This window comes from Myxocyprinus asiaticus, chromosome 15 (genome assembly GCF_019703515.2).
Source record: "Myxocyprinus asiaticus isolate MX2 ecotype Aquarium Trade chromosome 15, UBuf_Myxa_2, whole genome shotgun sequence".
In the NCBI taxonomy this organism is placed as follows: Eukaryota; Metazoa; Chordata; class Actinopteri; order Cypriniformes; family Catostomidae; genus Myxocyprinus; species Myxocyprinus asiaticus.
Genome location: NC_059358.1, coordinates 27,963,040 through 27,978,726, shown reverse-complemented (window position 1 = coordinate 27,978,726; position 15,687 = coordinate 27,963,040). Strand labels below are relative to the sequence as shown.

Below are 15,687 nucleotides of genomic sequence, written 5' to 3'. Positions count from 1 at the left end.
TAGAATTTCTTTCATTGTTTTATTTTATTTTTGTTTTAAGAGTTATGTTAAGCCAGTAAAATACAGGAGAACCTTGTCTAAACTGAGCTCAAAGTAACAACAGCCAAGACTTTTTGTTAGTTTATTTGTTTATTTATTTTTACGGTTATTTAGGTAAAAATTGCTCTTCGATTTATTTTTATTTTATTGCCGCATACAAGAACAATACAAAGAGAAATGTTCATTTGGGGGGACAAACAAACGAAAAAAAACTAATGTATCTCATGGCTCTCATAGACTTTTTGCCTTTACATCAATGCCAAACACAACAATATAGTTTGAAATAATTTATATAGTGAAAAGGTTTGTTTTGGAACCAGAACATTTCATTTTATGAATGTGGAACTTCCCCATTGATTTTAACAATTGTTAAAATATAAGCTTTATCTTTTTTATCCCATGTCCAGTGAAGTATATAATTATGTCAATTCCAATCAACTGTAAAACAACATTACATTTCTGCATCCTTCTGAAGTTGAGATCTAATGCAGTAACTGTCACCTGCTCGCAATTGCATTCCCAACCGCATGAGGCCAGTGTCGTTATTTACATGAGGGCAAAATTTCCGCTTTCTCATGTTGACAACTGTCATGGCGTCCTAGGTTACCGTAATGTATCAAAAATAAGGAATCGTACATTACATATTGTCATTATAACTAACTATTATTGTGAGAAAACCATTCTTTAACCAAATATTTATCTGAATCATGTAAAAAATTAATTCATACTGGCAGGCAGACGGCAACGTTTTGTATTTCAATAATTGCTCTGAATGAGAAAAAATATTTGCGCGCATTATCTGTTTGTTACGGTCAAACATTTGCTGCTGTAATGTGCCGTGTGAGAGAGTGTGCAGCGCCCCTTCCCTCGAATGAAACACACTGGATCATCAGTAAATTTTCATTGAGGGGAAACAGAGAGAAAGAAGGGGACTGTCAGAGACTTTAACCGGACTGTATTTCAGGAGTGGGTGATCGCAGACTTGGGGCCACAGAACCCAGGCGGGCAAGCGTGTGTAGGCAAGATCAGTTTAGCTAGAGATGACGGAGGTTAGCGAGATATTGATGTCGGTTCTGTCTACGATTCGGGTTCCGAGGCCCGGAGATCGTGTTCACAAAGACGAGTGCGCCTTCTCGTTCTCCAACCCGGTGAGTTCAGCTGCAGCAGCAGCATGCGTCTTCACAATCACCGAACACGCTGTGTTTGCGTTTGTATTTGTATTATATTACTGGTTTGCTTTAATTTCCTTGCGAGCTGTGAAATGCCGGGAGAAGTGCTAACTAGCGTTCATTCAGTGCACAAGTTTGCACGAGTTCCAGGTCAATATGTCACGCGAGTCATCGTCGCTGTTGACTCGGCACCTCTTTTTGTTTACCATCTCAAATAAACTATTCATTTCCAGACGTAACTTTAAATTACCCTTTAAATATTAAGTGTGCACTAGCTATAAACAAGTTATTACACTAACGTAAGTCAGGAGCTTCAAAGTGTATTATTTTCCTCTGCAAGTGGCAGTCTCTCTGTTTCCATATCATGCGCGTGAATGTTATTTTGTGTTGCGTACATTGTGCGCGTGGTGATGACAAACAGTATTTTGTTGAAACAGCTCTTTCCACCTGTTTCAGGACAGTGAGGGCGGGTTGTATGTATGCATGAACAGCTTTCTCGGCTATGGAAGCAAGTATGTAGACCGCCACCACGCCAAAACCGGTCAGAGGGCTTATCTGCACATCACACGGAGCCGAAAGACACAGGTAAGCACACAGAAGTGCTGGGACAAAAGGATTGTTTCCCGATGCCATGATTCAAATACACATGACGGACTATTCTGTGCATTTATGCCTAAAAACCATGTAAGATAGACTGTCTAGTGTTATAAGTCTTTTACAGTAATTAATTAGTAATGTCATTGTTTTCTATAGGTTATTTATTATTTTTGTTGTGAGATGTCACACTTACAGTAAAATGTCACCAATAATGAACTAGACAAAATTTATTGCACAAGATTTTTGCAGTTGTTTCCACTCCCATGGCATAAATAGACTAACCTTGTCTGGCTTTTTCTCAGGAGGATGATAACAATTCTGGATCGGATGATCCTCCAAAAAAGAAGCCCACAAGACTGGCCATAGGTAAACCCATGCATTTCTTTGCCATTTGTCCTTGCTTCATATTTTATTATTATATTCTGCTTTCAACTTCATGGATTGTTTCTGCAGAATGTGAATGAACTGCTTTGAACTGATGGACCTTAAAGCTCTATGCTTTGTGCTTGTTTTATTTTTGCATGGTAAACAAAATTATATGAGGACTGAGTCACTCAATTAATTAGTGAGACTCTTGTCTTCATGAAGATGTTAATCTTTTGTATTTTACAGACAGTAGGTGGTAGTCTAACATCTCGTTCATTATGTAGAGGTACTGGTATTCAGAAGTGTACAGGTGTTGTAGAAAGCGCAAGAGGAAAGCTATAAATGTTTATGGTCAAGTTCTGTTACTTTTAAATCACAGTTAGTAATTCGATTTAGTTCAGACAGCGTTATTTTAGTTTATAAAACATCAGAAGATTTAAAGCTTTTCATTTGTTCTCATGCATTACAATTGAAGTCTTTTACTTTTCCCATTAACAAATGTCATTTCCCAGGGATTGAGGGAGGATTTGATGTTGAGCATGAGCAGTATGAGGAGGAGGTCAAGGTGGTTCTCTTCCCAGACCGACAGGAAGTGACATCAGAGGATCTAGCCTCCATGGCAGACGTTGTTAAGGAGCGGGTGAGTTTCCTTGTATTTTCTTAAAACAATTTTACGTTGTGTAAAAATAAAACATTTGTGGCTGTTCTAACAGTGATCTTTATATAGTTGATAAATATGGTGTTGATGTGTTTTAACCATCTTGTCAAACTGTTTACACCTTAAAGGAATTGTTTTCCCAAAAATGAAAATTCTCTTATTTACTCACCTTCATGCCATCCCAGATGTATATGACTTTTTTTCACCTGCAGAAGGATATTTCAGCTCTGCAGGTCCATACAGTGCAAGTGAATGGGTGCCAAAATTTTGACGCTCCAAAAATCACATAAATCAGCATAGAAGTAATCCATAAGTCTCCAGTGGTTAAATCAATGTCTTCAGAAGCGATATGATAGGTGTGAGTGAGAAACAGATAAATATTTAAGTCCTTTTTTACTATATTTTCTCCACTTTAACTTTCACATTATTCTTCTTGTGTTTTTGATGATTCACATTCTTTATGCATATCGCCCCCTACTGGGAAACATTTCTAGCAAAAAGGGACTTAAATATTGATCTGTTTCTCACCCACACCTACCATATTACTTCTGAAGACACTGATATAACCACTGGAGTCATATTGATTGCTTTATGCTGATTTATGTGATTTTTGGAGAGTCAAAATTTTGGCACCCATTCACTTGCATTGTATGGACCTGCAGAGCTGAAATATTCTTCTAAAAATCTTCATTTGTGTTCAGCAGAAAAAATAAAGTGTTTTTCTTTTTAGCGATTAAAAGCATACAATAATAATTCCATGTAGGCTAAAGTTTATAAGGAAGAGATGATGATTCTCTCTGTTGTGTGTTGGTGGTGCTGTTGCATGTGCAGGTGTCTCTGTCGATGGCGGGGCTGCTGGCAGCAGACTCAGTGTCACACACTCTGCAGGTGCAGCAGTGGGATGGAGAGGTACGACAGGAGTCTAAACATGCAGCTGAACTCAAACAACTCGACAATGGACTCAAAATCCCTCCCAGGTACACACAAACACACATTTAATATCTTTCTTGGGGGTTAGCAGTGCCTGCATTTAAAAGGCTTTTATCTAATTAAATCTCCTTTTTAGCACTTGGGCACAGCAATCTCAACATACATTAAACAAACTTGTACATTGTTTATCAATTATGAAAGAAATTACATAATGATATATTTATAAAACATTTACTTCCAGATTTACACATTCTGTGTAAACATCGGCAAAAATGGGAGTTCCCAACCTTATGCGTCTACTATGGGTGCGTCTCAATCAGCTCCCGATGTCGTGAATTAGTATATCGAGAACACAAATTCAGGCACTGCCAAGGGTGTTCATCCACTAAACATTGGGACACTTATTACTCAATCACCAGCGACGTGATTACGAGCTCGCGTATTAAAACAACTGTATCAATCATGTATAGCATCACTATATAAGTGACACTGTCATGCGTTTTCGTGGTAGAAATTAAAAAGTGTATTATTATGAACGATTAATGACATAAAATATAAAGCGGTGTATTATCTAACAACTCTAATATTTATCAGATTTTTTCCCTTTCATGGTCATTTTGGACGAAAGACATTATAAACAACAACTCTTTTAAAGAGAAAATAAGGCTTTAACTTCTTGTGCTCGTCTTCTTTCGACTTGAGAGACTTCAGAAGACTTGATGACATTTCCGGTAAGGGAACACAGTGAGCAACGATGCTCCTTGGTTTTTGCAGTGCACTCTGGGAATTTTTAGGGAGTGAATATTTCAGTGCACTGAATTTGTGATTGAGACAGCCCTAGAAATGGCTGACTCCCTGATCAGTGCCCTGACTACTGAACTAGGGAGCTGATTATAACACATCCTATGTGTGTTGTGGCAACTTGTAATACTGAAAACATTGAACTTCAAAAGAATATTGTTAATTACATGTTTTACCCTATTCAGTGTCTCCTCAACAGTTGAAAACATATGCACTCAATCTTGATGTCCCTGATGTTCTGTCTTTTGCTGTTTCTTTCTTTCAGTGGATGGAGATGTGAAGTCTGTGATCTACAGGAGAACTTGTGGATGAATCTTACAGATGGAAAAGTTCTGTGTGGGCGGAGATATTTCGATGGTTCAGGGGGAAATAACCACGCCCTCCTGCACTACCAGCAGACTGGATACCCATTGACTGTCAAACTTGGAACAATAACACCAGACGGAGCAGGTATCACCAGGAGAACCTACTGGAATTTAAACATCTGGTTGAATTATGTTGACTCTATCGTAAAGTATATTTTTATGATAACACTGTTTGTAATGTATATGTCTTTGCAGATGTCTATTCATATGATGAAGATGATATGGTATTGGATTCAAAGCTTCCAGAACATCTTGCTCACTTTGGCATTGATATGATGACTATGGAGAAGGTAAACTCATTCAAATAAATTAAAGTCAGTCATACTGCTTATGTACAGCCAGCATGCTGTATGTACGTTCTTCACATGGTAAATATGACAATATGAAGAGATGTGCAAGATGGGCTTTGTCAACTGGAAAGTCTGGCTGTTCCTCTCTTTTAGACGGAACGAACCATGACTGAGCTGGAGATTGCGGTGAACCAGCGTGTGGGAGAGTGGGAGGTGATTCAAGAGTCGGGCACCACTCTGAGGCCCCTTTGGGGCCCGGGTCTCACTGGGATGAAGAACCTGGGAAACAGCTGCTACCTCAACTCTGTCATGCAAGTGCTCTTCACCATCCCTGACTTCCAGACCAAGTCAGTTCCTCTCTGATTGTTTTTGAGAGTGTGTGTGTGTCTGTATTAGTGTTTATGTCATGTTGGTTCACAGGGCTGCACAATTAATTGTATTTTAACTGCAATCACAGTTCCTGCCTCTCACGGTTAATAAGCATAACTGTCTACAGTATTAGTGAGATAGAAAGCAGAAATGATCAGCCAGGTAAAGTTGCAAATTGTGGTTCATTTTTTTATTATAGGCTGTGTCTGCAGATGATATACTAAATCACAAAATCTTTCAAAGTCCATTTTCACCTCAACTGACCAATCACGCTGTCTACAGAAGTTTGGCACTCACCAATCACTGTTTCACTTTTGAGCATGCGCTGAAATACAGAACTGCAGATGTTTACGACGAGTCGTATGTGCGCTACTCAGTTGTTACACGTACTTTGAACACACATGAGGATAAGGGTACAGTGTTATAGCAGTCTCAAAGCAGTTCTGTGCTTGATGCACATGAAATTAATTCCACCTCGTGCTCTGATTATGTGTGTTATCCAGCTGTGCTATGAGTTCGTGTTCGTGCGTGTTGCAAACGTGCGCAGACCAAGTTATATTTAAAGCGCTACAGATTTACCTCAGTTGTACATTTGCGTTATTCCAGATATGTTTGGCCATTACAAATGTCTAAACAAATCTAAAGTAACCACATGGCACTGAGGTTTTGTGGACCGAGGAGGAGATGAGGGCATTTCACCATGTATGGAAAAGGAGCACAAAGCTGTTGTCACTGTCACCTCTGCTGGTAAGATACAGAAATGACAACACAGTCTTTCTTCAAAATATCAAGGCTTGATAAAATTATTAGCCTTCTGCAAAAATAAAGGCTTAAGATTGTATAGCAATGTTGTGTGCTAAATTATTACAGAAATACAATATGTTACTAATGTATTACTAGTAATTACTAGTGTGTATTGGAATATTATAATAATGTTAATAGTAATAATAGTATTTTAATGAATGTATCTTAAAAGAGAACTCAAGTGTGAACACCCAACACACCCAAAAGAGTAACTCTTTTAATGGCAGTAAAGCATGGGCAAAATATGACTTAATTTTGGTCAAAAGGAATTTTTTGCTAGTTTGAAGTTTTAACACCTTGTTCAACATGAGAGCTACCGTATAATGTAATTTTGTGTATGTTTTTATTTTAGAATTGTTAAGCACTGGCAACAGTAATATTTTTTTGTTCAAATTGTGCAGCCCTGTAATGTTTTTTTTCTTCAGTTAATCGTGATAAGTAATCGTGAATAAACTTTTGAGCAAAATAATTGTGATTATCATTTTCACCATTATAGTGCAGCCCTATTGTTCCATGAGTATTTCAGCCAGTGTTATGTTTAATTCAGGGAATGCCATTCTTTTTAGTTTGCACATCTTTATATTTGTACATTAGCTATGCCATGAATGTTGGGAATATGTACTGTACGTGTTTTGGAAATGTTGCTGAAATAATGTTTTTATATTCTGCTGTCTTGTCTCCTCTCACTCTCTGATGTCTCAGATACGTTTCCAACATTGATAAGATCTTTGATAAGGCGCCCGCTGACCCCACCCAGGACTTCAAGACCCAAGTGTGAGTACCTGCAGCACAAACTCTCAAATGCACACATACTTTAAAATATGAGTGTGTGTTCAATAGGGCTGCCCCTGACCAAAGATTTTCCTAGTCGACTAATAGTCGTTAGTTTAAGCCATTAGTCGACTAGTTGTCGCACGTTTATTTATTTATTTATTTATTGGGATTTTTTCCCCTTTTTCACCCAATATGGAATGCCCAATTCCCAATGCGCTTTTAAGTCCTCGTGGTGGCATAGTGATTCGCCTCAGTCTGGGTGGCGGAGGACAAATCCCAGTTGCCTCCGCGTCTGAGACCGCCAACTCATGCATCTAATCACATAGCTTGTTCAGCGTGTTGCCATGGAGACATAGCGCGTGTGGAGGCTTCACGCTTCACGCAGCGACACCGGCAAAAGCTGTAATGATTCTGAATGTGTCGAAAAAACAGCGATGAGACTGTCTGTACATTTTTTGAATTTATAGAGAGAAATGCCCATTAGGGTTGTGCCAACAGACGATCTCGGGGATCGACGATGGTCAGAGTGATCGCCAATAGCTGATGCCTTTGAGATGTCAAGATGATATTTGGCTCGTTTTCCCATTAATGTATTTTATTATTATTAGGCTATTATTATTATCAAATTAATATTACAAATAATTTGCCCGTAGACACACAAACACACATTTGAAGAAACACTTTGTTATATTATTAAGAACAGATGACAGAAAAGCCGTCTATGCGCATGTATGACACGCTGTTTGAACGGAGGCGTGCAGCCTCGTGGAACAAGCAATGTAAAAGGTTCTCTTTCTGTTTCTGTCTTCTGAATTTGTTTGTTTGTTGCAAGAACAGTATCGTCTATGAGTGCTGCAAATGACCTCAGACATCTCAGCTCAGGAGGTGTTTTGAGTTCAGTTCACTTTATTTCTACAGAGCAGTTCATTGTGAACGCAGCTCTGCAGCCTGTAAAATATTACAAAATACATAAAATAATACAAAAATACATTCACCTCGAACCATGATTTATATTTCAGTGATTACTTATTATTTTTTTTAATTATTATTATTTTAATTGGTTTTTCATTTCGTTTAGAGTGCAATTTGAATTTAGAAATGTACAGTATTTGGTTTAAGTTTTTTGTTTTTTTAAAATAAAATAATTTAATTTTCAATGCAAAATCACTAAAGCAAGAACATTCACCGATCATTCAGCCCAGGGGTTGCCGATGTAATTGGATATTGTGATATATATATATATATCGTGAAGGAGGGAGCCACACAAATTTATTCACACACGATATATTTTCCGGATAACGAAATACCTGACCGGTAGAGAATGCACAAATGAAGTAGGTTCTTTGCCAGAGAGATGTTGACAACTGTTGTAAAACCATCTTTCAAAAATTGAACAACACATTTTAATTGCAAATTTTTTTTTTTCCAGTTTCATTTGAATTTTTAGTTAAAATAAATACAAAATAAAGTTAAAAGTTTGAAATCAAGGTGTCTTGCTTTATTGTGTAGGCTTAACCCTAACCCTGCTTAATGAAAATTACCCCATAGTAACACCTAGCCTCCAACCAGCGGTAATCATGGTTGGGGAGTAACGGAATACATGTAATGGGATTACGTATATAAAATACAAAATATAAGTAACTGTATTCCACTACAGTTACAATTTAAATCTTTGGTAATTAGAATACAGTTACATTCAAAAAGTATTTTGATTACTGAAGAGATTACTTTGCATTTTATTGTCATTTGTTTCATTTAATATTTAGTCCTTTCAGATGGAAAACATTTATACATATAAATGATGAGATCCAAAGTGCATTTGAACAGCGGTGAAACACTTTCTTATGATGTGTTACATTCATACCAGCAGACAGAGAAGTTAGAAAGAAATAGAAAGAAACCTTGTGTAAATTGTCAGCTTTACGTTAAGCTAAAATGCTATTTCTAGCCATTTTACATGCACATGTTACCAGGCACGATCATATTTTTTTATCAAGAAAATTCACGTTGGATCATAATTTCTTTTTTTCTAGTAAGACCTTTGATATTAGGGCAAAAATCGTATACTTGATGATCATTTTTGTATTGTTTTCCTGTAAAAATATCTAAAATTCAATTTGATTGATCTCGTTTTAGAAACAACACTGCATAAGATATTTTGGTTTTTCGGAGAATGTATTTTTAACGTGTATTTTGTCTTACTGTACTGGCAGAGTTTTTATAGTCAAAACAAGTGAAAAAATCTACCAGTGCTGAAGAAGTAATCCAAAGTATTTAGAATACGTTACTGACCTTGAGTAATCTAACGAAATACATTACAAATTACATTTTACAGCATGTATTCTGTAATCTTCTAGTGGAATACATTTCAAAAGTAACCCTCCCAACCCTGGCGGTAATACCAGTGTTCGTCGGTTTCCTTAAGAGTTTTTTTTTTTTTTTCTGCGACCAACCGACCAATCAAAACTTGGTCGACCAAGACTCTTCTCATTGACTAAAGGTGGACTATTAGGGGGCAGCCCAAGTGTTCAGCTTTAGTCCTGTTGAAGACTGTAGAGTTGCTTCAGTAGCAATATTCTCCCAGCAGAGGTCGCTATAAATCACCCCTGCTGTAACATAATAGTTCTCACGAAAAATAAAGCATGGCATTTTTCATGTTACTTGTCTCTAATGCATATTGGCTACCAAAGCATACGCTGTTAGTAGAAAGTTGCTTTTACGATTTAATGTAGTAATCAAAAGATGTCTCTTCCCTTCCTCTGTCAGAGCAAAGCTGGGCTTTGGACTTCTGTCAGGAGAGTACTCTAAGCCTGCCCCAGACCCTGGAGATGACCCCAATGCCTCCACTGAACCCAGGGTACACTTACACCTTATTCAAAGTTTTGACATTAGATTGTGGCTGAATGTAGAGTTCTCCAGCTAAGTCTTTCATAACGTTTTCCCAACAATATCTAGTTGCAAGTTGCATTATTTTGTTTGTACAGGGTGACCAGGTTGGTATAGCACCTCGCATGTTCAAAGCCCTGGTTGGACGAGGCCACCCTGAGTTCTCTACCAGTCGGCAACAGGATGCACAGGAGTTTCTTCTTCACTTTATAAATATGGTGGAGGTAATAGTGAATTAATTCTCTCATTGCCTCTCTCAATTCTCTGTTTTTTCCCACTTTTTTGTGCATTTACACATTTTTGTGTTTCTTTGATTTCATCTATGTTGCCCAGAGGAACTGTCGGTCTGGCATGAATCCCTCAGAAGCTTTCCGCTTCCTGGTGGAGGAGAAAATCGTATGCCAGCAGTCACAAAAGGCCAAATATACTCAACGAGTTGACTATATTGTCCAGCTGCCTGTTCCCATGGACCAGGCAACCAACATGGGTTAGACATTCATTTGAGTTTTTAGAAACACTATCCATACTTTGTTTTTTCTCCATTTTTTTTCTATTCCTTTTTATTCTTTCTCTCATTTGTCACTTCCTGTTTATCAGAGGAGCTACATGAAGCAGAGCGTCGGCGTGAGGAGGCGGAGTCATCGGGAGCCCCTCCCCCTTCTGCACCACGTGCTCAAATCCCATTTGCTGCCTGTATGGCTGCTCTCAGTGAACCAGAAACACTCACAGATTTCTGGAGCTCTGCAGTGCAGGCTAAAACCACTGCCACGAAGTAAGCAACAAAGTAATTTTCAGTCCTCCATAAATGTTATTGGCAGGGTTATTATAGTAATTTTTGTTTTTTGTTTTTTCAATTTGTCCTTTCAGTTTTGTTTCATTTTTTTATTTTATTTTTTCATTAGTTTTTACTCAGTGTTTTTTTTTAGATTAGTATATTTACATTTTGTGTTTTGGGGTTGTCAAAGTAAACGTTGTTTTTGAGGTAAATATATTTTTTTAAATACTACATAGTTTTTATTACAGGAATCAAACTTTGTGACTTGGTCTGGACTATAAAAATGAACATAAATATTGCATTTGCTGGTCAATTTTGACCCGTGCATCAACTGTAGCTTTACACAAGATGATATACAGATTTCTTATGTACATCCATTAATTAAATTTTTCTTAAAAATACTTAACTTATATTTAGCCTCTTTAACCATACTCTCACACACTTTTTTTGTCTCCTGGTGGGACTGCATCGTGTTTACAAACATGCAAACACACATACACTTACAGTTTCAAACAAACAAATAGATGTAACAAACATAATAAATAAAATGTATCAAAAGGAACTACTGCCTAAAGGGTGTTTGGCAAGAGAAAAAGTTCAAGCACACAGTCTAAATAGGACTTGAAAAATGAAATATCCACATTTTACTCTTCAGCTATCTGCAGATTGATCTGATGATGAACCAGCTTACGGCATACTCGCACATTAAACATGCCAAAGATATATATATTTTAAAATTGGCCCACTTATGCAAAAGGTGTATGCAGATTCTGAATGCAAAAGAATGGGTACATTTCTCAGGGCCATCTAATGTTATTGCTATCATGTCGCATTTCCATGTTAAGTGAAGGCAGGTTGTAAAGATGTCAAATTTTATAATATACTGTGTATCACAATCAAATTAATTTGTGTTCATTTTTATTTTATTTTAGCTAGTAATTTTATTTTAGTGGAGTCATGAAAATGTATTCTATATTAGTTTTAAATTTTTCCCATTTAATTTTTTTTGTATATAATATTTTTTGTTTCACTTTACAACGTTTTCATGTTGTGTTTTTTTTTATTTTTTTTTTTTTTTTTTCTTCTTTATGTACTGTATGTATGTAATGGTAAAGGACCCTTGTCTTTTTTCTTTTCTTTTTTTTTAGTCGTGTAGAGACTATCCAATAGCTTTTTGTATTACTGGAGACTGTTTCTCCTCAGTCGCTCATCATCTGTATGTATTTTTTTATCTGATTGTCTCTCCATCTCAGGATCACTCGCTTTGCTTCATTTCCTGACCATCTTGTCATCCAAATCAAGAAATTCACCTTTGGCTTGGATTGGGTCCCTAAAAAGCTGGGTAAATTACATTTTAATCAGCTATGTTTAATACTTATTCATGTCATTAGATTCTTACAATATACATTTTAAAATGAATGCACTCAAACAGCTTGTTTTATTGATCATTGAATATACCTGATCACTTTTTAGATGTGAGCATTGATGTTCCAGACACACTGGATCTGAGCGCACTCCGTGCCATGGGACAGCAGCCAGGGGAGGAGCTTCTGCCAGAAGTGGCCCCACCTCCTCTCATGACCCCAGATGTGGAGGTTAAAGGTATCCTGGGTTTCTACGGCAACGAGGAGGACGACTCTCTCTACTCCCCACTGCTGTGTCAGTCTGTTTTTTTCTCCTCTTTCCTACTACATTGGTCTTTTCATCTGTCTGTCACTTGAGCCTATCTTTCATCCTTTCTTCTTCCTTTGCTTTCTTTCTGCTTTGATGACCTTGCCTGCTTTTACTGTCCATTACATGCTTACATAAGTTACAATTAAGCTGTACTTTGTGTGTGTGTGTGTGTGTGTGTGTGTGTGTGTGTGTGTGTGTGTATATATATATATATATATATATATATATATATATATATATATATATATATATATATATATATATATATATATATACAGTTTTGATTTATTTTGGATTTTGTTTAGTCACAACATAATTCCCATAGTTCCATTTATGTTATTCCATAGTTTTGATGACTTTACTATTATTCTAAAATGTGAAGAAAAAAAAAAATTATAATAAAGAATCAGTAAGTGTTTCAAAACTTTTGACCGGTAGTGTGTGTGTATGTATGTGTGTATATATATATATATATATATATATATATATATATATATATGCTCAACCACAGTTAGTTTCAATAATTAGTTTTCAATGTAATTTATTTTACTTAATAAACATTAGATCATCTAATTGTGTCATTTTGGGTTGTGTTCAGTCTATGTAAATAATTCTAGTAATTTTACATCAAGACCCATCTATAGATATCTCTCTGACTGTATGTCTCTCAGCTCCTGTGTTGGATGACTCCACAGTGTCTCAACTGTGTGAAATGGGCTTTCCTCTGGAGGCCTGTCGTAAGGCTGTGTATTACACGGGCAACACTGGCATTGATGCTGCCATGAACTGGGTGATGGGACACATGGATGACCCTGGTAAATACATGCATCAAAGAGCAATGCTCTTATATTGTAGTGTGCAGATTTTCACTAACATTTCTCTGTGTATGATTGGCTGCAGATTTTTCCGCACCTTTAGTGTTGCCTGGCTCTAGTACCGGCCCTGGCACCACACCTACAGAAAGCGTACCTGAAGAACACCTAGCAACCATTGTTTCTATGGGATTCAGTCGAGACCAGGCGACTCGTGCTCTCAGAGCTACGGTGAGAGACATCAACTCTCTTTCTGAATCATAGCAATGCAAAACTTTGATGCACAGATTTGATTTTCAGCCCTATACACTGTTATTAATGATGATTAAATCATAAACTCCATAATGTGACACTTTCAGATCATGTCTGTACTTTTTCAAAACGGTTCTGTTTTGTTAGAATAATGTTCTAGAGCGTGCTGTAGACTGGATCTTCTCTCATCTGGATGATATGGAGTCCATGGATGTGTCTGAGGGTGGCCGCTCCGAGGGAGGAAGTGAAGCCAGTCGGGAACCTCCTCCAGGACCACGTGTCCGTGATGGACCAGGAAGTAAGTTTATTGGTGTGGCCTCATTAAACAGTGATTATCTGTAAAGAGCTTAAATGGACAGTTCACCCAAAAATGAAAATTCTCTCATCATTTACTCACCCTCATGCCATCCCAGATGTGTATGACTTTCTTTCTTCTGCAGAACACAAATTAAGATTTTTAGAAGAAAATTTCAGCTCTGTAGGTCCATACATTGCAAACGAATGGGTGCCAAAATTTTGATGCTCCAAAAAGAACATAAAGGCAGCATAAAAGTACTCCATACCACTCCATTGGTGAATTCAGTGTCTACAGAAGTGATATGGTATGTGTGTGTGAGAAACAGATAAATATTTAAGTTCTTTTTTTTTAATAGAAATTCTTCTCCCTGCCCTGTAGGGGGCAATATGCATGAAGAATGTGAATCACCAAAAACACAAGAAGAAGAATTTGAAAGTTAAAGTGGAGATTGACTGAGCAGGGAGGAGACTTTATTGTAAAAAAGGACTTAAATATTTATCTGTTTCTCACCTATACCTATCATATCGCTTCTGAAGACATTGATTTAACCACTGGAGTCATATGGATTACTTCTATGCTGACTTATGTGATTTTTGGAGCATCAAGATTTTGGCACCCATTCGTTTGCATTGTATGGACCTACAGAGCTGAAATATTCTTCTAAAAATCTTCATTTGAGTTCAGCAGATGAAAGAAAGTCATACACATCTGGGATGGCATGAGGGTGAGTAAATGATGAGGGAATTTTCATTTTTAGGGTAACCATTCCTTTAATAAAACTTTTCTAACCCGCCCTAATTTATGCTCCTTACGTTTTTTCCTTTTATTTGTCCTGAAGAGTATGATCTTTTCGCATTCATCAGTCACATGGGAACGAGCACAATGTGTGGTCATTATGTGTGCCACATCAAGAAGGACCAACAGTGAGTAAAGTCCCCTTTTGATCTGTGGGCTAATCTCTCTATTTCAGTATTCATACTGTATGCAGCTCTTCAACAGTAACATCTCCCTCTCTATTAATGTTTCTCAATATCTCTCTGTCTCTTTTTGGTTTTGTACAGGTGGGTAATCTTTAACGATCAAAAAGTTTGTGCCTCTGAGAAACCACCCAAGGACCTGGGCTACCTGTACTTTTACAGGAGAGTGGTGGAATAGAGTAAACTAGTGTAGCATTTCTGTCTCACACACATACACACACCAGAGCTACAAGGAAAGTAGACCCAGACAGACACCTGCTTCTGATGCGACATTTAAAGTCAAAGCACTTCTCCCTCAAATATAATTACTACCCATGAGATCACAAGAAGCCAAAAGAAAAATAATGGAGGGAAAACTAAAAATAATATGGGGATTACAGTGTTCTTACTCGAAGCGCTTATGTTGTACAACGCCTTACTGCACATACACACACAAACTAGTCTCCTTCGCCTCCCCCTGATTGGATAGTGGCTGTTGTGACATCATCGCTTCTAGAGCTAAGCTCCACCTTCCTTTCCCTTATATGTTCCAGAATGGTTCTGCAAATGTTCAATGACAAGTAAATATCACTAAATCACCAAAAACAGCTAAATATTACATATTGGATTTTTTAAATGTAAAAAAACAAATGCAAAAGGTATTGTGTGGTTTCTTGTTTTTCTTCTTGTTTTGTTCTCCTTTTTTGGGAGGAGGAGAGTATTCCTTTTGTTCTTTTTGCTTTCAAATAATAAAAATGTGTCTCTTTGCTTCTTTTGACTAAGTGTATTTTTACTGTGGTAGTGGATTAAGGATTTTTCAGCTAAATGCAATGTCAGCAATAAACTTTAGTATTGATAGTGGGATCATTCTA

The 15,687-nt window shown here is 37.2% G+C and overlaps 1 protein-coding gene across 2 annotated transcripts; it reads left to right on the top strand.

The window, feature by feature from the left end:
- The first annotated feature begins 875 nt into the window (after positions 1 to 875).
- LOC127453045 (ubiquitin carboxyl-terminal hydrolase 5-like) lies at positions 876 to 15,587 on the top strand. 2 transcript variants are annotated; one of them, XM_051719046.1, is made up of 20 exons: positions 876 to 1,187; positions 1,665 to 1,793; positions 2,108 to 2,171; positions 2,684 to 2,811; positions 3,661 to 3,806; positions 4,826 to 5,010; positions 5,121 to 5,215; positions 5,369 to 5,562; positions 7,091 to 7,162; positions 9,929 to 10,019; positions 10,147 to 10,272; positions 10,382 to 10,535; positions 10,646 to 10,820; positions 12,077 to 12,165; positions 12,297 to 12,425; positions 13,169 to 13,312; positions 13,398 to 13,540; positions 13,709 to 13,859; positions 14,698 to 14,782; positions 14,921 to 15,587. In XM_051719046.1, exons 1-20 carry the CDS (start codon positions 1,080 to 1,082, stop codon positions 15,012 to 15,014), a joined length of 2,502 nt encoding a protein of 833 aa, XP_051575006.1. In that variant the 5' UTR covers positions 876 to 1,079; the 3' UTR covers positions 15,015 to 15,587. The 2 variants fall into 2 exon arrangements, with proteins under 2 accessions (XP_051575006.1, XP_051575005.1); XM_051719045.1 differs by having other exon boundaries at positions 12,297 to 12,482.
- The last annotated feature ends 100 nt before the right edge of the window (positions 15,588 to 15,687 follow it).